This window comes from Anolis sagrei, chromosome 8 (genome assembly GCF_037176765.1).
Source record: "Anolis sagrei isolate rAnoSag1 chromosome 8, rAnoSag1.mat, whole genome shotgun sequence".
Taxonomy (NCBI): domain Eukaryota; kingdom Metazoa; phylum Chordata; class Lepidosauria; order Squamata; family Dactyloidae; genus Anolis; species Anolis sagrei.
In genome coordinates, this window is record NC_090028.1 from 6,023,697 (window position 1) to 6,049,036 (window position 25,340).

Below are 25,340 nucleotides of genomic sequence, written 5' to 3' on the forward strand. Positions count from 1 at the left end.
CTTGGAGGTTTTTAAACAAAGAAGGACCACAAATGTCAGTGTGAATCAAGTCAAGCACTTTTCTAGTTCTCTTCTCAGTGCTTGCATGAAATGGGAGGCAAACAGATTTTTGTTAAACACAGGTTCTACATTTGTTGGTGTGCGTGTTGCTATTTTGCATGCTTGTAGACAAATTCAGTTTGTGTAACTGTAAAATGGCTTTTGGACTTCTGCGACCAAAATGTTTATGTTGCATGTCATGCTATTCTCATCCACGTGTGCCTTAGCCATAGTAAGTTGTTCAGTTGAAACGTCATCTTTTTCACAAGCCTGTGCATATAAAATAGTCTAGTCTTTAAAAGTATTTCAAATCCTTTCTTGTCTAGAGCAGAAACACTAAGTAAGTTGCAATGCAAATCAGAAATGAATAGTACACATGGCCATCTGCCGGGGGTGCTTTGATTGTGCCTTTCATGCATAATGACAGAAAGGGATTGGACTGGGTGGTCCATGGAATCGCACACAATTATAATTTTATATTGTTATGTATTCACATGTTTTATTAATTTTAACCTTGAATTATTACATTTGGCCCGGCCATAGGTTTTGTAAATGCTGTATGTTTTGATATTATTATTGCTTATTGTCTATTTTCTGTTTTGAGTTTATTTTAACTGTTTTGTATTGATTATTGATATTGCTTTTGTTTATTGATGTGCTGTGGGTTTGGCCTCATGTAAGCCGCACCGAGTCCCTTGCGAAGATAGCAGCGGGGTACAAATAAAGTATTATTATTATTGTTGTTGTTATTATTATTAATGTAATCATGATGTTGTTGTTTTTTCGCGTTTTCGGTTTGCGTTTTCGGTTTTACTTTATCGTAATTTGTTGTTTGGGCTTGGCCTCACGTAAGCCACTCTGAGTCCCCATCGGGGAGATGGTGGCGGGGTATAAATAAAGATTATTATCATTATCATTATTATTGTTGTTGTTGTTGTTGTTGTTTCAGAAGATTCCATTGCTTCAGTGTTATGTGCACTCCATGTCCCAGTTATATTTTTAGAATTGTGATGGAGAACCTATGATGTACTTAAGAACTCTGGCCAACCTTAAGAACTCTGGCATAGACACTGAGAACTGGGAAGCCCTGGCCTTTGAGCACTCCAGCTGGAGGTCAGCTGTGACCAGCAGTGTTGTAGAATTTGAAGAAGTACGAATGGAGGGCAAAAGAGAGAAACGTGCCAAGAGGAAGGCGTGTCAAGCCAACCCTGACCGGGACCGCCTTCCACCTGAAAACCGTTGCCCTCACTGCAGGAGAACATGCAGGTCAAGAACAGGGCTCCACCGTCACCTACGAACCCATCGCCAGGATACTACACTTGGAGGACCATCTACCTCGGACTATGAGGGATTGCTAAGTACTGTCAGATTCTGGGGAAAGGACAACACTGTAGAATGAATGCTGTTTGACACCACTTGAACTAGTGTTACATAGCACATGTGCCCCTCAAATCCTAGGGGTGGCCCTTGGCCTCTAGAACCAGGGTAGAGGCCTCTAGAACCCACTTACCTCACAAGGCATGAAGTCTGAGCTTTGGGCAAATGTTCTAAGAGGAGCTGTAATCCTTCATTGCCAAGATGATTCCTGGAAAGACTACAGAGGAGAAAGACATTTGTAGCCAATGACATTCCAACGAATTTGTAAATGTGTCCATAGATAGCCAAAGTGACCAGTCTGGTATTAGAAGGTAGGTTAGATCAGGGGCTGAGAGCCAGTAAGATATAGTAGTTACAGTGCTTCAGAAATCCGGTTTCATGTGCGCAATGACTGCATTTGAGACCCTTGTTATGTGACTTCCAATTACCGTATATTCCGGGGTAAAACACGACTGGGGCTATAAAGCGCCCCCCCCCCCACACTTTAATAACAAAAATACAGAGTTGGGGATATATTCGACGTTTAAGACGGCTCCCCAATCCAGCCCTTCTCACCAGCCCAGTGTGGAACACATCTCACCACACTAAAACAGTGGATGTGGCTCTTAATGAGACATGCCACATTATCACGGGGTGTCTGCGCCCCACACCACTGGAGAAATTACACTGCTTAGCCGGTATTGCACCACCTGGCATCCGCCGGGAAGTAGCAGCCAATAGTGAAAGGACCAAGGCAGAGACATCTCCAGCTCATCCCCTGTTTGGGTATCAGCCAGCACGCCAACGACTTAAATCTAGACATAGTTTTCTAAGATCTACAGAGACACTCGCTGGAACACCCCAGCAAGCGAGAGTCCAAAAATGGCAGGCTCAAACCCAGCACCTCAACCAATGGCTGATACCAAATGAGAGACTCCCTCCTGGGCACACAGAAGACTGGGCGACTTGGAAGGCATTGAACAGACTGCGCTCTGGCACCACGAGATGCAGAGCCAACCTTCAGAAATGGGGCTACAAAGTAGAATCCTCGACATGTGAGTGTGGAGAAGAACAAACCACTGACCACCTGCTGCAATGCAACCTGAGCCCTGCCACATGCACCATGGAGGACCTTCTTGCAGCAACACCGGAAGCACTCCAAGTGGCCAGATACTGGTCAAAGGACATTTAACCAGCTACCAAACTCACAAGTTGTGTATTTTTCTGTTTGTTTGCTTTGTTCTGTTAGACTGGTTGTTCTGACACGACAAATAAATACCAGCCTGGACTGAAAGAAGAGCCTCTGGTGCTCCTCCTCCTCCACTGCCTTGGCACATGGAAGCCTCCTGGTTAGGCTCCCTGTCGCTCATCTCTTCCTCGTTTCCAAGGGCAGGTCTCGCGAGAAGCGCCTCTTTTCCGTTGTCTCGTGGCAGAAGAGGTGCTTCTCGCGAGACCTGCCCGAGAAGAACGAGAATGGCCTGCGCAGAAGGGCTTTCTGCGCTGATCAGGCCGCTCGCCTTCTTCCTGTCCAGGTCTCGCAAGAAGGACAGGAAGAAGGCGAGCAGCCTGACCAGGGCGGAAAGCCCTTCTGCGGAGGCCGTTCTTGTTCTTCCCGGGCAGGTCTCGCAAGAAGTGCCTCTTCTCCTGCGAGACAACGGTGTCTCGTGGGAGAAGAGGCGCTTCTTGCGAGATCTGCCCGTGGAAACCAGGAAGAGATGAGCGACAGGGAGCCTGACCAGGAGGCTGCCATGTGCCAAGGCTGCGGAGGAGGAGGAGGAGGAGGGAGGGGAGCCCGTGGCCAAGGCATCCACCCCAAGAGGCTCTACCGGTAATTATTTTATTATTTTATTTTTATACCCAGGGTACTAGACGACCCCCAAAATTTTATAAGGATTTACATGCCTAAAAAGTCGTCTAGTACCCCGGTTTTTACGGTATTTTTACTCGAGACTAGGACCGAAGCATTCTAAAGGCACCAAATCTGGTCTGATCTTAGATGCTAAGTAGGGTTAGCCCAGGTAAGTACTTCGAGGGGAGGCCACCCATGTATACCATGTTTTGTAGGGTTTATCTCATAGGAAGGAAATAACAAAAACCATCTCTGAGTCTCCATCGCCTAAGAAAACCCTAAGAAATGCTGCCATAAATCGAGGGGCAACTTGAATAAAGCTATGTAACACTATTTTTGTTCCTGGGTTATAAATATCATTTCCTAATTGGTTCTATCATTTAAAAAAAAACATGGAAACTGGTTTAACATCTACATGAAACCGCTGGGAGAGGTCATCCGGAGTTTTGGAGTTGGGTGCCATCTCTATGCAGATGATGCCCAACTTTACTACTCTTTTCCAACTAATTCCAAGGAAGCCCCCTCGGGTACTGGATGAGTGCCTGGCCGCTGTGGCTGTCTGGATGAGGATGAATATGCTGAGGATCAATCCTGACAAGACAGAGGTCCTCCTGGTCGATCGTAAACCGGATCGGGGTATAGGGTGGCAACCTGTGCTTGACGGGGTTGCACTCCCCCTGAAGTCACAGGTCCGCAGCTTGGGAGTCCTCCTGGACTCATCGCTAATGCTCAGGTGTCAGCGGTGGCTGCGAGGGCCTTCACATAATTAAGACTCGTGCGCCAACTGTGACAGTACCTCGTGAAGTCGGATCTGGCCAGGGTGGTCCATGCCTGAGTCACCTCCAGATTGGATTACTGTAATGCACTCTACGTGGGGCTGCCCTTGAAGATGGCTCGGAAATTTCAATTGATACAACAGGCGGCAGCCAGGTTACGAACTGGAGCAACTTACAGGGAGCGGTCAACCCCCTGTTTAAGGAGCCCCATTGGCTGCCGTTCATTTTCCAGTCCCAATTCAAGGTGCAGGTTCTTACTTACAAAGCCCTGAACGGTTTGGGACCCGCCTACCTGCGTGACCGCATTTCTGTGTATGAACCCACGCGATCTCTTTGATCATCTGGAGAGGCCCTGCTCTCGCTCCCATCCCCTTTGCATGCGCAATTGGTGGGGACGAGGGAGAGGGCCTTCTCTGTGGTGGCTCCCCATCTCTGGAACTCACTCCCCAAGGATATCAGACAAGCCCCCACATTGGCAGTCTTTAGGAGGAACCTGAAAACATAGCTATTCCAGTGTGCCTTCCCTGAATAAGGAAACAATCCCCTGCAAAATGTCCTCAGAAGCACTTTAACTACCCATTGGGCTGCTCTCCCTACATTTCTTTTAAACCCTCCTACTAGATACATCCTACCTCTGTTCATACTCAGCGTTTATTTTTAAAATTTTAACGATTACATCTGGCCCGGCCATAGGTTTTAAATCGCTGTGTGTTGTTGTATATATGTATTGTATATATGTAATTGTATTGTTTTACTTGCTTACTGCTTTGTTGTTTTTACTGATGTGTTGTTGGGCTTGGCCTCATGTAAGCCACTCCGAGTCACTTGGGGAGATGGTGGCGGGGTATAAATAAAGTATTATTAGTATTAGTATTAACTATTTATTAAACTAAAAAAAAAGTTGCTTTTTCCAAGAGGGACATCCTCGAGTACATTTTGCTATAGTTTTTCAATGAACATCTCATCAAGTGTCAACCCTTTCAATGCAGTTTGTGGAAGCCACAATTCTCCCTGATGAATCCTATTTTTTTTTTTGACCAGGAATATTATTTCCATTCTTACACCGCCTTATGTTTGCATGGAGATCTCACTTACTCCAGTTCCACAAGATGGTCACATTTCTTGAGGACCTCACACAGCTCCTTCACATCGGCTTGACCAAGGTCACATCCTGTCAACCTGGGAGAGATCACAAAAACATATTTTCTGCAGTTGATGGTTGGTGATGGAATGGTTAATATGAGTATAAGTTCTAGAGGGTTTGGTAATCTGTAAGTCGGAGTTCATGGGTGAAAGAAATTAGGGGTGGAGGTGTGCAGGAGATGGGTTACAGCTGGGTGTTACTGGATTTAAGGAGCTAACCTTGGGATTGATCTTTGGGAGAAAAATATCTGTTGCATTTTGGTGGTGGATGCTGCTGGTTTTCCCCCCAGGTCTGTTGGATTTTTGGTATCCTGACCTGTCTCCTGTAATCTTGGAACCCTGGAACCTTGAACTTTTAGACAGGCTTTTGACTACAGTTAGAGGCGGCCCTAGGTAATTTTCAATGGTAAACAAACAGTATTTTGCCCCCCCCCCCCCAACCAATCATTGATATATATTTTCTGTTTGTCATGGGAGTTCTGTGTGCCATATTTGGTTCAATTCCATCATTGGTGGAGTTCAGAATGCTCTTTGATTGTAGGTGAACTGTACATCCCAGTAGCTACACTTGCCGCACTTGCTCCCTTGCCTGGCCCGCTTTGAGTCTGGAGGCGTGCCTGAAGACCCCGGCATGTGCACCAAAAGTCACCTCTTCTCCTGACTTTCTCCTCAGCCATTGGGACCAAGAGAGAGAGAGAGAGAGAGAGAGAGAGGTGGAGATGCCCACCTTTCCTGAAGTAGGCACAAAAACAAAGGAGGGAGCGGAGGTGGGAGATACCTCCAGCCGGAGGGGCTCGCGCTCTCTCTCTCCCTCTCTCTCTTGGTCCCAATGGCTGAAGAGAAAGTCAGGAGAAGAGGCGACTTTTGGTGCCACGCTGAGGTCTTCAGGCACGCCTCAGGACCTGAAGCGGACCAGGCGTGACAGCTCTGCCCCTTGGCCCACCCGCGGATTGGGGAGAGGAGAGGAGGCGGGTGGAGCGCTGGGGGATCGGGAAAGGGAGCTGATCAGGGGGAAGGGATCGAACGTGGAGAACGATTGTGTGCCGGCTCTGCTCGCGCACCCGGTGGCCGGGTGGAGCAGGAACGAGAAGGGCTAGGCGAGGCTCAAGGGCCCGGTCCCTTTGGGAAGAGGATCACCCAGCAGCGAGTCAAGAAAGCCAAGGCTCCCCCCGGACTGCTAGGGCTGTTGTGAGCTGAGGGGGCGCTCCTCAAGTGGCGGTCGAGGGGCATTTACAGAGGCGCCTCAGTGCCCCTGGCAAAAAAAAGTGTTCTGCGACCGCTTACTTCGCGTAATGGACGAGCCGCCCCTGACTACAGTATAGACTTTTGATCCCTGGACTCTGTTATTGAACTCTCGGCGTTTGACCATTGGACTGGACCTTTTTGACTACGAAGTTATTTTTGCTATCCGTTTTTGTTTATTCTGTAGCTGAGTGCTCTCTTTGTGTTTTATATTTTGGTCTATTAAAACAGCCAGCAAGTAAGTGCTGTTTTAATTAAACTGATAAAACTAGAAGTTTGATTCATCTCTACCTAAATAAGGCAGAGCCCTGGCAACGTGACAACATGAAAACTAACAAGGATTGCTGGATAGATTCCTTTTGGTGCCCTATACTAGCTGAAATATGATGTAGGGTGCAACAGTAAAAGCATGGAAAAGGGTGGAGGATGCAAGAGCAAAGATGGAAGCAAAGACATTGGCTGAAATGTTCTCTATAGCCTTAACTTCATTAGATCCAATGGGATTTACATACTCATTGACTTGCCCTATTGCCTGAATGGAATTAAACCTCTGTGGCTCGTCTTCAACCTGGTGAGTTGTTTCTCAGTCCTGACCCATTCGGTTTAGCATATGCTTGCCGGGCACGGATCCTCTTAACCGTGGTCCTAGCTCAATCGCTTTCCTTCACTTCTACTGTCGGATTCTACTGTACATGGCATTCATTGACCTTGCAAAGGCATTCGACACAGTGAATTGCAGCGCTCTCTGGACCATCCTCCAAAAAATCGGGTGCCCAAACAAATTTGTGAACATCCTGAGGCTCCTCCATGAGGACATGATGGCAACAGTCTTGGACAGCAGTGGCTCCCAAAGTGACCCATTTAAGGTGGAAACAAGTATCAAACAGGGATGTGTTATTGCCCCAACTCTATTCTCCATCTTCATCCCTATGATACTTCATCTTGTTGATGGGAAGCTTCCCACCGAAGTGGAAATCATCTATCGGACAGATGGCAAGCTATTTAACCTCCGCAGACTGAAAGCCAAAACCAAGGTTACAACAACATCTATTATAGAACTCCAGTATGCTGATGACAACGTAATCTGTGCACATTCAGAAGACCTACAAGCTACTGTACACACCTTCGCAGAAGCATACGAAAAGCTCGGCCTGTCATTAAACATCGAGAAAACCAGCAGTCACTGGCCAATCCCTCTCCAATGCCGGAAATACAACTTAATGACATAACATTAGAAAACGTTGACCATTTCCGCTCACTTGGCAGCCACCTCTCCACAAAAGTCAACATCAACACTGAAATTCAATACCGCCTGAGCTCTGCAAGTGCAGCATTTTTCCAAATGAAGCAGAGAGTGTTTGAGTACCGGGACATCCGTAGGGAGACCAAGGGGCTTGTTTGTAAAGTTATTGTCCTCCCAACCCTGCTATTCACCTGTGAGACATGGACAGTCTACAGACATCACATGCAACTCCTGGAACGACTCCATCAGCACTGCCTCCAGAAAATCCTGCAAATCTCTTGGGAAGACAAGTGGACAAATGTCAGCATGCTGGAAGAAGCAAAGACCACCAGCATTGAAGCGATAGTCCTCCGCCATCAACTCCACTAGACCAGCCACGTTGTCGAGATGCCCGACCACCGTCTCCCAAAGCAGTTACTCTACTCCGAATTCAAGAATGGAAAACAGAATGTTGGTGGGCAGGAAAAGAGATTTAAATGGGCTCAAACCCAACCTTAAAAACTCTGGTATAGACACTGAGAAATGGGAAGCCCTGGTCCTTGAGCACTCCAGTTGGAGGTCAGCTGTGTCTAGCAGTGCTGCAGAATTTGAAGCAGCACGAATGGAAGGCGAAAGAGAGAAACGTGCCAAGAGGAAGACACATCAAGCCAACCCTGACCGGGACTGCCTTTCACCTGGAAACCGATGCCCTCACTGTGGGAGAACAAACAGATCAAGAATAGGGATCCACAGTCACCTACGGACCCACTGCCAGGATACTACACTTGGAGGACCATCATCCTCGGACTACGAGGGATCGCTAAGTACTGTCGGATTTTGGGGAAAGGACAACACTGTAGAATGAATGCTGTTTGACACCACTTGAACTGCTGTGGAATACTGGGAGTTGTAGTTTGGTGAGGTACCAGCCCTTTTTGGTAGAGGAAGCTAAAGGCCTTGCAAAACAACACCTCCCAGGATTCCATAGAAGCTAAAGTAGCATCAAAGGGCATCAATTCAGTTTAGATGCACTCTGGGATTGTAGACTAATCAAAGCACGCCTCCTTTTCCAAAGAAGGAAAAAAGGAAAGAAGGAAAGAAGGAAAGAAGGAAGGAAGGAAGGAAGGAAGAAAAGAAGGAAGGAAGGAAGGAAGAAAGGAAGGAAGGAAGGAAGGAAGGAAGAAAGGAAGGAAGGAAGGAAGGAAGAAAAGAAGGAAGGAAGAAAGGGAGAAAGGAAGGAAGAAAGGGAGAAAGGAAGGAAGGAAGGAAGGAAGGAAGGAAGGAAGGAAGAAAAGAAGGAAGGAAGGAAGGAAGGAAGGAAGGAAGGACAGAAGGAAGGAAGGAAGGAAGGAAGGAAGGAAGGAAGGAAGGAAGGAAGTTGGAGTTCAGCCTGTGGTTATGTCTAATGATCAGGGTATTCTGGATGTTGGGAATGACAATGAGGTTCACGTATCTAATGATGTTTCTAATGATGAGGTGGTGATTGATGCAGAGAATGACAATGGGATTCCTGTGCAAAGTGTCTGTTCTGATGAGAATGTTCCTGAAGGGTTTGGGGATGATGATGTGGTCCCTGAATTGCTACCAGAGAATTCCCATGATTTGGAGCCTGAGAATAGCTCAGCACCTGGACCAGCTGCAGAAATTAATGAGCCAGTAGATAAAAAAGCATGTTTTTAGTCAGCACAGGCAAACAAACCAATCTCTCCGGTTGAGAGAGACTGATAACAGAGTCAAGGCTGAAACGAAATCTGTTTCTGGCTGCTTGGGACATAGAGATCCTGCAAATCTCTTGGGAAGACAAGCGGACAAATGTCAGCATGCCGGAAGAAGCAAAGACCACCAGCATTGAAGCGATAGTCCTCCGCCATCAACTCCACTGGACCGGCCACGTTGTCTGGATGCCTGACCACCGTCTCCCAAAGCAGTTACTCTACTCCGAACTCAAGAATGGAAAACGGAATTGTCCACAAGCATGTGGACAATTTCAACAGAAAGGAAGAGACCATGAAAATGAACAAAATCTGGCTACCAGTATTAAACAACTCTAAAATTACAACAGCTCAGGCTCAGCCAGGCCTTCAAATGCTAATGAAGGTGGTCAGCTGAAACATTCACACCCAGCTCCAGCAAGAAAGAGCTCTTTGCCCCACCCCAGTCATTCCACAGATATATAAACCCATTTTCCTATTTCCAACAGACCTCACTACCTCTGAGGATGCTTGCCATAGATGCAGGCGAAACGTCAGGAGAAATGCCTCTAGAACATGACCATATAGCCCGAAAAAACCCACAAGAACCTAGTGATTCCAGCCATGAAAGCCTTCGACAATACACGGAAAACGGAATGTTGGAGGACAGAAAAGAGATTTAAAGATGGTCTCAAAGCCAACCTTAAAAACTCTGGCATAGACACTGAGAACTGGGAAGCCCTGGCCCTTGAGCGCTCCAGTTGGAGGTCAGCTGTGTCTATCAGTGCTACAGAATTTGAAGCAGCACGAATGGAGGGAGAAAGAGAGAAATGTTCCATGTGTTAAGTGTCTTTTGATTTATGATTCAAGCTTTGGAGTTTAACCTTAGAAGTTTCTGTATATTTTTTTCATTAACTCTGATGGACTAATTTCCTGGACTATGTGTTCTTGCTTATATTTCTACCTAATTGGATTTACTTATTTTTATGGAGTGTTTTTTTTTACTGCTTCTGCTTTCAAAATATCTTCAATAAACTGCTTGATTTCTACTCCGCTATGTGGTGTTTAAAGTCAGAGGGCTTTCCTGGCCTGGAGTGCAACAGGAAGGAAAAAAATGTGGTGAAATTGGTATGCGCCTACCTGCACGATGTTTCTTGGCTTTCTGGATTGTCCATAAAATGCAAGAAGGCATTTCTATTGGATCTAAAATCATGTAAGAGAGAAAAATAAAACTATAAGGTTTGAATTTAAGAATTATTCCAAATTTATTTAGCATCTGTGCCGTTGCGCCTGGGGGCTATTATTCTCAATAAAGGAGGGGTGGACGTGGCAACTTTCCCCCAGGGGATTGCTTCTTGCCCTCCTATAGGAAACTGGAACTCCCAAAAACCCAAAACGCTGTAAATAGCTCAAAATAAGTTTTATTGATAACAAAGTCATTTCTTCAAAGCAATGTGCTGGAAAACTTCAGAGGGGTGAAGGAAAACATACATTACAGTCTCAATCAGTCCTGGGTCCAAGGGGTTTGAAGCTGAGAAGCCTCACCAAGTTTCCTCTTTCCTCAATGGCTGTGAATGCAAACCACAACCCCAGTTCAGATGGCCTATGTTTTGAAGATTCAGGATCTTCCTTTGGTGCCAAAAAGAACCGGCTTGAAGGCGCCTGGGTCTCCTCAATAATTGTCCAGGACGATCTGGACATAAAGAATGAGTCCCAGGGGTTAAAAAAAACCCCTCAGAACTGGTGCTAAGAGGTAACTTAAATCAGGGTCTTTTAGAATCAAGTCTCTTACTCACGTCCATGTGGTATGAACTCTGATGGCAGAATGAAGAAGAAAAAGGAAGTTCTCCCCTCTTGCAGGAAGAGGTGGAGCCAAACAGTACTGATTGACAGCTACAAGCAATCAATCCATACAACTATACATAAGCAGTGTAAAAAGGGGCAGGATTAAGCATTATACAACAGTTTAAGTCTTACAACTAACAGTTCTATACATAGGTGGCGCAACTCGCGCCGTCACAGCATCCGACTCAGTTTCCATTCTCTGTCAGGTACGTTGGGAGAGATGTGTCGACCATTGCACATCCATAAACTATTATTATTATTATTATTATTATTATTATTATTATTATTATTCCCTCAGCCATAACTGTATTTGCTCATTTTTAAACACATCAAGAAAACGGGCAACTGTTATAATTTATATCTTTCACATTTGGGATTTTAGCCTCTTACCTGACTTCCACTTCACAGATCCTCTCGCACAAGTGAAGTGAGCTGATGAGAAAGAGAAGACATTTGGGCGAGAAACTCTTCTCCGTAATGCTGTAAAATCAAAATATTGCGTCTGGAATCAAGGCTTGGCAACAGATCAGAACTGGAAATGGATAAAGGAATGCTCTATCTCATCCTTCAGTTTATTTCCTTTTTTAAAGGATTTTGTTTGCCTCTCTCTAGCCTTGATTAGCACTGAATGGCCTTGAAGCTTCAAAGACTGGCTGCTTCCTGGATAAGCATGTGGACAATTTCAACAGAAAGGAGGAAACTATGAAAATGAACAAAATCTGGCTACCAGCATTTTAAAAAACTCTAAAATACGGGAGGTAATTAAAGAACAACAGAGGAATTCCAGTCAGGAAACAGTCAGGGCTAGCTAACACCTCCCAACAAAGGATTCCCAGAAACTGTTTATTACTCAGGCCATTGGTTGTTTGCTTGATGGTTGCTTCTATACTATGTTGCGTTTCTGTTTGTTTTATGTTGTTTTATGATTATGTTTTATGTACTTTTAGTGTGTTAGAGATTAATTATGATGATCAGGCTTGTCCTCACAAAAGCTGCTCTGCGTCCTTTCGGAGAGATGGAAGCGGGATATAAAAATAAAGTTATTAATTTTATTATTATTTGAAACACAGAAAGACTAGTACACAGCACACAGCAAACAAAGTCACTCTACTGGCTGTTGTATTGGATCACATGTTGGATCACAAGTTTCTAGAACTGTGCGATGTATCGGTGAATAATGCATGCAGATCCCACTACGGTGGCCTTTTGCAGCTGACAGATGGTAATTTTGTCAGAGCCAATTGTTTTTAAGTGCAGGCCAAGGTCTTTAGGCACTGCACCCCGTGTACCAATCACCACTGAGACCACCTTGACTGGCTTATGCCAGAGTCTTTGGGTTAACTCACAGCAACCCACTAGAAAGAAAAGAAATTCCTAAAAATCAGGAGATGACCCAAACGTTGTGAAACTTGGCGGGCTAACAGTGGTAGATGTGCCCTACAAGTGTGGTGATTTTCATCCCGATAGCCCTAAAAATGACAGGAAGGGGAGGCTGGGAAGGAATGCTTCTAGAACGTGGCCATATACCCAGGATAACTCACAGCAACCCACTAGAAAGAAAAGAAATTCCTAAAAATCAGGAGATGACCTAAACGTTGTGAAACTTGGCGGGCTAACAGTGGTAGATGTGCCCTCCAAGTGTGGTGATTTTCATCCTGATAGCCATAAAAATGACAGGAAGGGGAGGCTGGGAAGGAATGCTTCTGGAACGTGGCCAGACAGCCAGGATAACTCACAGCAACCCACTAGAAAGAAAAGAAATTTCTAAAAATCAGGAGATGACCCAAACGTTGTGAAACTTGGTGGGCTAACAGTAGTAGATGTGCCTTCCAAGTGTGGTGATTTTCATAGCTCTAAAAATTAGAAAAGAAAATAAATTCCTAAAAATCAGGAGATTACCTAAATGTTGTTAGTCTTTGGGTTAGTATTATTATTCCGTCAGGCAGGAAGCTGCCAGGCTTTGAAGCTGCAAGGCTATTCAGTGCTAACCAAGGTGGCCAACTACAACATTCACACAACATTCTGGGCTGTATGGCCATGTTCCAGAAGCAGAGGAGAAACGTCAGGAAAGTATGCCTTTGGAACGTGGCCAGACAGCTCGGAAAACTCACAGCAACCTACTAGAAAGAAAAGAAATTCCTAAAAATCAGGGGATGACCCAAACGTTGTGAAACTTGGTGGGCTAACAGTGGTAGATGTGCCCTATAAGTGTGGTGATTTTCATTCTGATAGCCCTAAAAATGACAGGAAGGGGAGACTGGGAAGGAATGCTTCTGGAACGTGGCCAGACAGCCCGGAAAACTCACAGCAACCCACTAGAAAGAAAAGAAATTCCCAAATATCAGGAGATGACCTAAACGTTATGAAATTTGGCAGGCTAACAGTGGTAGGTGTGCCCTCCAAGTGTGGTGATTTTCATCCTGACAGCCCTAAAAATGACAGGAAGGGGAGGCTGGAAAGGAATGCTTCTGGAACGTGGCCAGACAGCCAGGATAACTCACAGCAACCCACTAGAAAGAAAAGAAATTCCTAAAAATTAGGAGATGACCCAGACGTTGTGAAACTTGGCGGGCTAAGAGTGGTAGATGTGCCCTCCAAGTGTGGTGATTTTCATCCTGATAGCCCTAAAAATGACAGGAAGGGGAGGCTGGAAAGGAATGCTTCTGGAACGTGGCCAGACAGCCAGGATAACTCACAGCAACCCACTAGAAAGAAAAGAAATTCCTAAAAATTAGGAGATGACCCAAACGTTGTGAAACTTGGTGGGCTAACAGTGGTAGATGTGCCTTCCAAGTGTGGTGATTTTCATAGCTCTAAAAATTATTGGAAGGGGAGGCTAGGAAGCCTGTTAATTGATGCCAATGGGACAAAAACAAGCAGGTTTTTCGGCCGCGGAACAAAAACACCCATTCGGCAGTGCACCTATTTTTGGGAGGTGCACAAAAAGAGATATGGGGGCTTCTGGTATCCGGTAAGCAGAAACGGGAGTTTTAGTTGCTGGGATTGATAGTTCATCTACCATCAAAGAGCAATCTGAATTCCACCAACAATGGAATTGAACCAAATGTGGCACAAAGGACTCCCATGATCAACAGAAAATACTGAAAGGGTTTGGTGGGCATTGACCTTGAGTATGGGAGTTGTAGTTCACCTACCTCCAGAGAGCACTGTGGACTCAAACAATGATGGATCTGGACTGAACTTGGCACGAATACTCAATCTGCCCAAATGTGAATACTGGTGGAGTTTGGAGAAACTAGAGCTTGACATTTGGGAGATGTAGTTGCTGGGATTTATAGTTTACCTCCAATCAAAGAGCATTCTGAACCCCACCTACAATAGAACTGGGTAAAACATCCCACACAGAACCCCCATGACCAACAGAAAATACTTAAGGCCACCCAGTCCAATTCCCTTCACCAGGGCAAGAAAACATAATCAAAGCCCTCCTGACAGAGAGCCATCCAGCCATAGATGTAGATAGATATATATGATTCACACACACACAAACACACACACAGATACAGTATCATAGATTGGAAAGGGACCCCTAAAGAAGGGGACCCCTAAAGAATATTGTGTTTTCTGATGGTCTTTGGTGACCCCTCTTACGCCCCCTGGCGACCCCCCCATGGGTCCCGACACCCAGATTGAGAAATGCTGATATACACACATATATAAAACACACAAAACACATATAGACAGACTGGGCCACAGCAACACGTGGCAGGGGACGGCTAATAAATAATAATAATAATAATAATAATAATAATAATAATAATAATTGAACTGCAAAGACTCTGGCACAAGGTAGTCCCAGTGGTGATTGGCACACTGGGTGCAGTGCCTCAAGACCTTGGCCTGCACTTAAACACAATCAGCGCTGACAACATTACCATTTGCCAGCTGCAGAAGGCCACCCTACTGGGATCTACATGCATTATTCGCCGATACATTACACAATCATAGACACTTGGGAAGTGTCCGATGTGTGATCCAATACAACAACCAGCAGAGTGATCTTGTTTGCTGTGGAATCATCTTGTTGTGTTTCAAATATAATAATAAAGAACTCCGGTCGAGATCTTCTTTCCAAATTGTCTTAAGACAGACACTGGAGACTCACCATAAGAGCTTCAGACTCTTCAAATGGGGAAGGAACGCCAGCAGTTGTTCCATCTCCTGATCTTTCAGCATGTTTCCACACAAACTGCATTGGAACACAAAGCAAGGAAAAACACTTAGAATCATAGAACTTGATGAAAATATTTGATTTGTGAGATCTAGGTTCAAAGTGATCACTGATCCACTAGTAATTATTCTCATTGAAAACTAGGGTACCATCTACACTGCAATATAATTTTTGCAATATAAATTGCATTGAGCGTAGTGTCCGGATCAAGAGAAGTCATACTGCCGTTCTATTATTCCTTAGCCATATCCAGGTGTTGGAGGGATAATGGGTGAACTGGAACAAGGAAGGACTCCCAGTTTGATGCTCTCCCTCTGTGTCTCACTTACTTGATCTCTCCCAACTCCGAGCATGTGATCAAGATGCGGAAAAGCCGGTCGATATCATCGAGACCCATGTTGCAATCTGTGAGACTGAAACACAGAGACCTGTTTGGCAACCAAAAAAGGACACACTTATGCTGATGTCAAGCACACACACCCACCCCCCCACTCCCAAATAAGGGATAGTGACTTATAGTTCTCTAAGGACAAGGGCAGCATTGGGCCAGCAGGAGCGCAGGGCTCCTGGGATCCTTCCTGAAAGTCTCTTATGAACCTAGGGACAATACTTTTGTGGATTTATCATTTAATTCTTATGGATTTGCCATTTACTATGAACTCCTTTCTGTCCCCTGCATGGATTATCTTTATAAAATTCTATCCTTTTGGGTTTATATATGTATAAAAATTATATTTCTGGTTCTTTCATGGCCAGAACCCCTTTCCCTCCTCCTGGCCTTTGTTTCCCCTCAAACCCATGAAGAAATCCCACCAGAAAAGAGTTATTGAGCTGCAAATCATTCAGAATGTTTATCAATCATTCCCCTTTGCATGGATAATAGATCCGGCCAGCTGTTTTGCCCCTCGGAGGACAGCCCAGGCATTTCAGCTTGCCCTTTAGCAGAAATATCCTTTTCCTACCAGGAGGACAAAGAGTTCCCTTTTGCCCTCCCCTTGATTTACTCAATTGCACCTTCACGACAACACAATTGTATCAGTCTCATCTCCACAAACGCCCTGTTTGCCAGCCTGGAAAACAACCGGACTTCCTCATATATGGTGATTTGCACCACTCAAAGGACAATAAGCTGCATCGGCTGGAGACATTTTTCCTTTGTTTCGCTGAGCACATTATTATTATTATTATTATTATTATTATTATTATTATTACTGTGCTTATATACCGCCGTTTCTCAGCCTAAATCGGCGACTCAACGCGGTTTACAACACAAGAGACAAGCAGCAATATTCCATTAAAAAGCATAAAAACACATACACAATACACAATATTATTGGGCCACCAATAATAATCCAATGCATCTCTTAATTGTAGTCGCAATCCAATTTCGTCGTCTGTGATTAACCAATCCTTGTTCATCAGTTTCGTTGCACCAGATTAATCGAATGCTTGTTTAAACATCCATGTCTTCAACCTTTTTTGAAATACCATCAGCGAAGGGGCTGATCTCACCTCTATGGGGAGGGCATTCCAAAGCCGAGGGGCCACCACAGAAAAGGCCCTGTCTCTCGTTCCCGCCAGCCGCACCTGTGAAGCAGGCAGGATAGAGAGCAGGGCCTCCCCAGAAGATCTTAGGGTCCTGGTGGGCTGATAGGCCAAGATACGTTCGGATAGATAAGTTGGGCCAGAACCGTTTAGGGCTTTAAAGGCCAGCGCCAACACTTTGAATTGGGCCAGGTAGCAAATCGGCAGCCAGTGGAGCTGGTACAGCAGAGGAGTTGTATGCTCCCTGCGCCCCGCTCCGGTTAGTATCATGGCTGCCGCCCGTTGGACTAATTGGAGCTTCCGAGCCGTCTTCAAAGGCAACCCCACGTAGAGAGCGTTGCAGTAGTCAAGACGGGATGTAACCAGAGCGTTACATGGCCAGCTTCCATTGACCCATTCATGAACTCTCTTTGTGTTCTGTCGTCCCGCCACCCCTCTTGTGATTCGCTGACCGGTGGGCGACAGGAGCCCTCCCCCTTGGATCCAGCACGCCCCTGAAGCTCCCTGATTGGTCCAGGAGCCCAGGGGATGGGAGGCTCTTCCCCAGCTGCTCGCCCCGTTGCCCAATCACAGCGGGGAACGTCAGAGGAGCCGGGGCGGGAAGTTTGAACTCTGGGTTTTCAAAAATTGTATAAATATGCCTGCATCACTGTGCTCCTGCATACTTGTGGTGGAACTATTCCCACTTGCATCCGATCTCAGCTGAATTGCTAATAAACACCTCGATGCCGCTTCTTCGCTTTGGCAAGGGTCTCATTTCAATTATTAATATTAAATAAAATTGCTGGAATCAGGCTTCTCTGAAGGCTTGCCAAGGTAGCGTTCCCTCTTTGGTGGGAACTAAGGGTCATCTCTCCTTGGAGTTGACCCCCCTAAAGTCTAGTTTGGCTTCAATGCCAGTTCAATTTTTTTCAATGAACATATCCTCAAGTCTTAGCCAATTCAAGCTAGTTTGTGGCCACCATAAAAATGAAGTATTTATTTACGACACGACACTTCTACACCGCCTTTCTCACCACAGAGGGGACTCAAGGCAGCTTTACAACATGGGCAACAATTCGATGCCCTAAAATACAATGGACACTTAAAATAAATATAAAAATAGAATGTAAAAGTACATTAAAACAATTGTAACATTTAAAAGCAATACATTAAGAGTTAAACACGTAATCCGCACATGTAATCCAAGTGGTTCCAATGGTCATTTCACATAAATCCCAAGTCCATCTATTACACCAGTTCTTTAAAGGCTAGGTCACAAAGCCACGTTTTCACTCTTGCAGAAGGTCAGATGGGAGGAGGGTGATCTAACATCACTGGGAAGGGAGTTCCACAGTTGAGGGGCCACCACCGAGAAGGCCCCGTCTCTCATCCCCACCAGTCGAGTCTGCAAGGAGGCGGGACTGAGAGCAGGACCTCCTCGGATCTTAAACTCCATGGTGGTTCATAGAAGGAGATACGTTTGGATGGATAAGCTGGGCCAGGACTGTTTAAAGCAGTAGTTCTCAACTTGGGGGTCACGAAGGGGTGTCAGAGGGGTCACCAAAGACCATCAGAAAACACAGCATTTTCTGATGGTCATGGGGATTCCATGTGGGAAGTTTGAGTCAATTCTATTGTTGGTGGAGTTCAGAATGTTCTTTGATTGTAATGAACTATAAATCCCAGCAACTACAACTCCCAAAAGTCAAGGTCTATTTTCCATAGGCTCCACCAATGTTCACATTTGTGTATATTGAGTATTTGTTCCAAGTTTGGTCCAGATCCACCATTGCGTGAGTCCACGGTGATATACCAAAAGCCATGGACCATGAACATAGCCACTGCTAATCCACTTGAAAAGCCAGCAAACCTTGGAGACGAGGCCACATGAAACAAGAATATCCAGGAAACCAAACAATGCCTGGTCTAAAGGAAATTCCCTAAAGGCTCTATTTAAGTCCCAGAAACTGATTTCTACTCCCCCCAGTCTTTGACCTTAAGTGCCGAATTCTTTCTGACCTGCGTAAACATTGGGCCTCTCTACGGTTCTGGCTAATTTCCAGACGGCGACTGGTCTTATCTATCTCTTCATTAGCTGCAGCAGGTGTGAAACTATATTGCAAACTTGTGCCTGGAGAAGGGAGTAAACTTTGCTGCCTTCTCGTGACAAGAACTTTCTCATGAGAACTTAGCCTTTCCCCTGACCCTTCTCGATCAGTAAACCAAATGGAGACACTTGTCCAAAGTGTCTCCATTTTGCACCTCATCCTCATTGACATCATGTTCACCATCCAATTTAGACTCAGAAACATTAGAAGGGGGAAACACTATAACAGATTCAGGCTCAAACACAGGCTGAGTCCCAACATGAAGTTTCCTGAGTAGAATGGTTGTAGATCATCCTGAGGCTGATGGGTTCACTGATGATTTAGAGGGGATTGTGGGATTGCCTGTGAGATTCCCTTGGGCTCAAAGTAATGAAGATTCAAGTCAGGGGAATGATGCTTCTCTCTGTGAGAAATCTGACTTGGAAAGGGCTTCAAGATCAGTCAGAGGAGCCAGAAACTGCAACATTAGATAAGGAGTCAGGCAAAGAGCTAAGTGGTACAGAAGGCTCCCAGGAAAAACACCTAGAGCTACGGAGATCAACAAAGGTCTTACAGATCAGAGCAGAAAATAGGTTTTACTAAGTATACCTTTTTCTTGTGGACTTAAGATATTTGTGTGACTTTGGGCTATTCTTGGACTCTGTTACCTTTGAATCTGCAGGAGACATTTGTATTCCTCTTGCATTATCACCGATTGCTAAACCTTTTTGGATTATACGAGGGTGGAATGAAAAGTAATGCCTCCACCTTTGTGACTTGGGTTTGGATGGGAATATTTTAATAAATGCCTACCTATCCGAACGCATCTCTTCCTACGAACCCTCCAGGAAGTTAAGATCATCTGAGGAGGCCCTGCTCTCGATCCCGTCTGCTTCACAAGCACGCTTGGCAGGGACGAGGGGCAGGGCCTTCTTTGTGGTGGCCCCTCGGCTGTGGAACTCCCTGCCTAGGGATATTAGATCAGCCCCCTCCCTCCTTACTTTTCGGAAGAGAGTAAAAACCTGGCTCTTCGAGCAAGCATTCGGAACCCCGGAATAGATAGTCAAGCTTTAGATGGAGAATCATAGAATCCTAGAATCATAGAATCAAAGAGTTGGAAGAGACCTCATGGGCCATCCAGTCTAACTCCATTCTGCCAAGAAGCAGGAATATTGCATTCAAATCACCCCTGACAGATGGCCATCCAGCCTCTGTTTAAAAGCTTCCAAAGAAGGAGCCTCCACCACACTCCGGGGCAGAGAGTTCCACTGCTGAATGGCTCTCACAGTCAGGAAGTTCTTCCTCATGTTCAGATGGAATCTCCTTTCTTGTAGTTTGAAGCCATTGTTCCATTGCGTCCTAGTCTCCAGGGAAGCAGAGAACAAGCTTGCTCCCTCCTCCCTGTGGCTTCCTCTCACATATTTATACATGGCTATCATATCCCCTCTCAGCCTTCTCTTCTTCAGGCTAAACATGCCCAGCTCCTTAAGCCGCTCCTCGCAGGGCCTGTTCTCCAGACCCTTTATCATTTTAGTCGCTCTCCTCTGGACACATTCCAGCTTGTCAGTATCTCTCTTGAATTGTGGTGCCCAGAATTGGACACAATATTCCAGGTGTGGTCTAACCAAAGCGGAATAGTGGGGTAGCATGACTTCCCTGGATCTAGACACTATGCTCCTATTGATGCAGGCCAAAATCCCATTGGCTTTTTTTGCCGCCACATCACATTGTTGGCTCATGTTTAACTTGTTGTCCACGAGGACTCCAAGATCTTTTTCACACGTCCTGCTCTCAAGCCAGGGATTGTCCCCCATTCTGTCTCTTTGCATTTCGTTTTTCCTGCCAAAGTGGAGTATCCTGCATTTGTCACTGTTGAACTTCATTTTGTTAGTTTTGGCCCATCATCTCTCTAATCTGTCAAGATCGTTTTGAGTCCTGCTCCTGTCCTCTGGAGTATTGGCTCTCCCTCCCAATTTGGTGTCGTCTGCAAACTTGATGATCCTGCCTTCTAACCCTTCATCTAAGTCAGTAATAAAGATGTTGAACTCTATTATCCTATTATCCTATTATAATAGAAAAAATGGGAAATAAAAACTGGATAAAAGTACTAGGCCTATATAACAAATTTAAACAGGGGAAATAAGGAGAATGTTTAGACAAGGAAAGTGCGGTTGAAAATATATTTAAGAAAGGGCAGAAGACAATGAAAGGTTTAGTAGGAGAATTATACAAAACAATGATAAAGGACGATGAATACGTAGTCAGAACATTACAAAATAAGTGGCAGAAGGAGGGGACTCTCACAAAACAAACTATTGAGGAATTAAAGAAAGGGATAAATAAAATCAAAATGGAAAAATATAAAGAATTAGAAAGGAAATTTATCTGGAAATGGTACAGGACACCAGCTCAATTAGCAAATATGGGAACAGGATTAAGTCCAATGTGTTGGCACTGTAAAGCAGAGAAAGGTTGGTATGCACATATGTGGTGGGACTGTTTAAAAGCAAAAACGTTTTGGAATAAGGTAACTAGAAAAATTGGGAAACTTTTCAAAATAACAATACAAGCCAATATGGAATTTATGTTAATGGCAATTACAGGGAATAAAAATATTGATGCGAAGAACCAAAACTTATTTAAAGCAATGATTTTAGCAGGTAAGGCGGTAATAGCCTGGGGGTGGAGAGATGAAAAAAAATGGAATTTGGAAAATTGGAATAATTATTTATTTGAACAAGTTCAATCAAATATTATTGAATGTATAACCCAAGAAGACTCACAGGAGGATAAAACAGAAGAAATTAAAGAGAAATGGGCAACATATATGAAATGGGTAGAAGAAGGTGAAGCCAGCACAGAAATTGTACAAAGATTGCAAAAGTTGTGTGCGTGGTTAAAAATAAAGATATAGAGAGAAATGTGGTGGGAGGGGTAGGAAAGGGTGATGGGAGGAGGAGGGGGGGGAAAGAAAGAAGAAAATAATAATAATAAAAATGTAATATGAATAAACTTGTAAGAATGCGAATAGATAATATTGAAATATGTCACTATAATGTATGCCTACAATAGACAAGTATTATCTGTTCAAATATGTTATTATTTTTCTTTCTCAATTAAAAAAAAAAAGATCCTGAACAGGACCGGGCCCAGGACGGAACCCTGCGGCACTCCGCTCGTCACTTCTTTCCAGGATGAAGAGGAAGCCTTGGGGAGAATCACCCTCTGGGTTCGTCCATTTAACCAATTACAGATCCACCTCACCGTAGTTTTGCCTAGCCCACATTGGACTAGTTTCCTGACATTGATAACCCAGGAAACAAAAATCATGTTATGGAGTACAATGCTTTGACAACTCCAAAGAAAGGGGGAAACTGCACCTTACCTAAAGCAACGGCCACCCACTGCAGGCTCACACGTCTCTCCTTGATGCTCCAGACTATGTTGTCAAAGAATAAAAAAGAAAACCCACCAGTTAGCTGACAGACACAAACACTTTGATTATAGGCATGTGCAATCCATGCTTCTAAATGGTTCTAAAGTACTTACAAAACTAAAATTCTGGTGGTGAAAACTAGGGGGCGCTGGTGCTTTACTTCTACAGTGTTGATAAAGTTCTGGTGGTGAAAATTTCAGAACTCTAACCAAACTTTCAAAATTTCATTATTATTTCATTATTGATTATTTTTATGACAGAACCAATTAGGAACTGCCATTTATAATGAAATTTTGAAAGTTTTGTTAGAGTTCTGAAATTTTCATCAGCTCCATTCCCAGGCACCAACAAATACAATGTAAATGCCTGGCAAAGGAACCGAAGGATCTGAAGAATGCCGTTGACAACAACATATTCTCCAATTTTGGGATCATTATAGATTATTTCCAGTGATTGGCTGGTGTCAATACAATGGCGAGCTTTGAGCAGAACTTTACTAGAAGAACTATTTAGCGTATTGGGTTGATAAGGCTTATTTATTTATTTACAGTATTTATATTCCACCCTTCTCACTACTCAGGGAAGATCACAATGCACATATACGTGGCAAACATTCAATGCCATAGACACACCACATATATAGACAGACACACAGAGGCTATTTAACTTTCCAGCTTCATGAGGGTATGCTTTTTGAATTCCGGCCACCGGGGGAGCTGTTGCTTCACCGTCCACTTGTGACACTGATCGAGTACTTCCTCATTCTTTTGTATGCTGTTGGAGAGTTTTATGGCATTTTAAGTTACTTAAATTATCCTCCTCGCATGTTGTTCATTTGTTCAGTCGTCTCCGACTGTTTGTGACCTCATGGACCAGCCCATGCCAGAGCTCCCTGTCGGCCGTCACCACCCCCAGCTCCTTCAAGGTCAGTCCAGTCACTTCAAGGATGCCATCCATCCATCTTGCCCTTGGTCGGCCCCTCTTCCTTTTACCTTTCACTTTCCCTCCTTGCATAAGCGGTACCTAAATTTTCTACTTGACAGATGCAACTGTGTTCCGGGCTGCAAAGGTCAACAGCAAGATAGACAAATGGTCGGGAGCTTACTCCAACCCGGGCTGGCTTCGAACTCATGACCTTTCAGTCAGTAGTGATTTAATGCAGTGGACTCCCAACCAGCTGCGCCACAACCCGGTCCTTTAGCACCTTGGATAGCTCAGGAGCAAAATCACAATCCACTTGTGACACTGATTGAGTACTTCCTCATTCTTTTGCACTGCTGCTGGAGAGTTTTATGGCATTGCAAATTACTTAAATTATCCTCCTCGAATAAGCGGTACCTAAATTTACTACTTGAGAGATGCAACTGTGTTTCGGGCTGTAAAGGTCGACAGCAAGCTAGGCAAATGGCCGGGAGATTATTCCAACCCGGGCTGGCTTCGAACTCATGACCTTTCAGTCAGTAGTGATTTAATGCGGTGGACTCCCAACCTGCTGCGCCACAACCCAGTCCTTTATCACCTTGGATAGCTCAGGAGCAAAATCCAGAGCAAAAGCCATTAACCATCATTATAATACATCCTGGTTACATTGATTCTCCCTTGGAGATGCCAAGATATGAATGTGGGGACATTGGCATGCAAAACATATGATGTTTGCATTGTAAATTAGTTAAATTAGTCTCCCCGCATAAAGCGGTACCTAAATTTCCTACTTGACAGATGCAACTGTCTTTTGGGATGCATAGGTCAACAGCAAGCTAGACTATTAATGGTCGGGAGCTCACTCCAACCCGGGCTGGCTTCGAACTCATGACCTCTTGGTCAGCAGTGGTTTAATGCAGCTGTGCATTTTTACCTGATTTCCCCTCCAAAAGTTAAATGGACTCTCTGGTTTCTTCCCAAACTGCAATGAGAAATGAGATGAGAGAAATTAATAAATGAATTTCATTATTATAACAAAACAAATATTGGAACATTTTTCTGGCCATGCAAATGTTTTCAGTGAAAAAGAATGCACAGCAGTTTGCTTTTGCCTGAGTCGACTGGGAAGGACAAAACTCCACCAATGTAATAGTTTTAGTACTATTTTTCACTGTAGAAAACAAGAGGAGTTAAAATTGTTCCTAAACATTACCTCAATTGCATCGAGGTCATATGTTTCAAGGAAGAGAAGTATTCCACCAAACGAAAAACTCCGTCCAAGGATAGATGGTTCCCATCCAGTCTAGAGCAAGGAAAACAACAAAGCATCATTCATTTCTGAATGAGAATAAAAAACTAGAGAATTACCCGGACTTGCCTCCCAGTTGCCATAATGAAATATAGAAGATAGACAGATAGATATAGGATGGATAGAGGATAGGTGGATGGACAGATGAGAGAGAGGATAAATGGTTGAATAGATTAGATAGAAAGATAGAAAGATAGAAAGATGGAAGGATAGATAGAAGATAGATAGATAGATAGATAGATAGATAGATAGATAGATAGATGAACAGATGGATGGACAGACAGACAGAATAAATGGATGTATGGATGGATGGATGGATGGATGGATGGATGGATGGATGGATGGATGGAAAGATGGATGGATAGATGGATGGATGGATGGATGGATGGATGGATGGATGGGTGGATGGGTGGATGGATAGATTGATAGTTAGATAGATGAACAGACGGATGGACAGACAGACAGTCAGAATAAATAGATGGATGGATGGATGGATGGATGGATGGATGGATGGATAGATAGATAGATATGTAGAAAGAAAAAAAGAAAGAAAGAAAGAAAGAAAGATGGATGGAAAGATGGATAGATAGATGGGTAGATAGATAGATAGATAGATAGATAGATGGATGGATGGATGGATGGATGGATGGATGGAATAGGCGGACAGATTGACAGACAGAATAAATGGATGGATTGATTGATGGG

The 25,340-nt window shown here is 44.4% G+C and overlaps 1 protein-coding gene and 1 long non-coding RNA gene across 2 annotated transcripts in view; both read right to left on the reverse strand.

The window, feature by feature from the left end:
• Positions 1-1,555: 1,555 nt before the first annotated feature.
• LOC137097540 (uncharacterized) lies at positions 1,556-10,543 on the reverse strand. Its single transcript, XR_010910255.1, has 3 exons — positions 10,459-10,543; positions 5,116-5,199; positions 1,556-1,633 (listed from the first exon to the last, which is right to left on the reverse strand). It is a non-coding gene; the product is annotated as an uncharacterized lncRNA (long non-coding RNA).
• Positions 10,544-11,549: 1,006 nt separating this feature from the next.
• The window catches only part of NLRC5 (NLR family CARD domain containing 5), a 62,227-nt gene continuing 48,436 nt past the window's right edge, over positions 11,550-25,340 (reverse strand). Inside the window, exons 20-25 of the mRNA XM_067471158.1 lie at positions 24,540-24,629; positions 24,261-24,308; positions 22,355-22,408; positions 15,685-15,783; positions 15,290-15,373; positions 11,550-11,643 (exon numbers count right to left, since the gene is read on the reverse strand). Coding sequence (XP_067327259.1) covers positions 11,550-11,643; positions 15,290-15,373; positions 15,685-15,783; positions 22,355-22,408; positions 24,261-24,308; positions 24,540-24,629 — 469 coding nt within the window. The remainder of the gene's footprint in view (positions 11,644-15,289; positions 15,374-15,684; positions 15,784-22,354; positions 22,409-24,260; positions 24,309-24,539; positions 24,630-25,340) is intronic.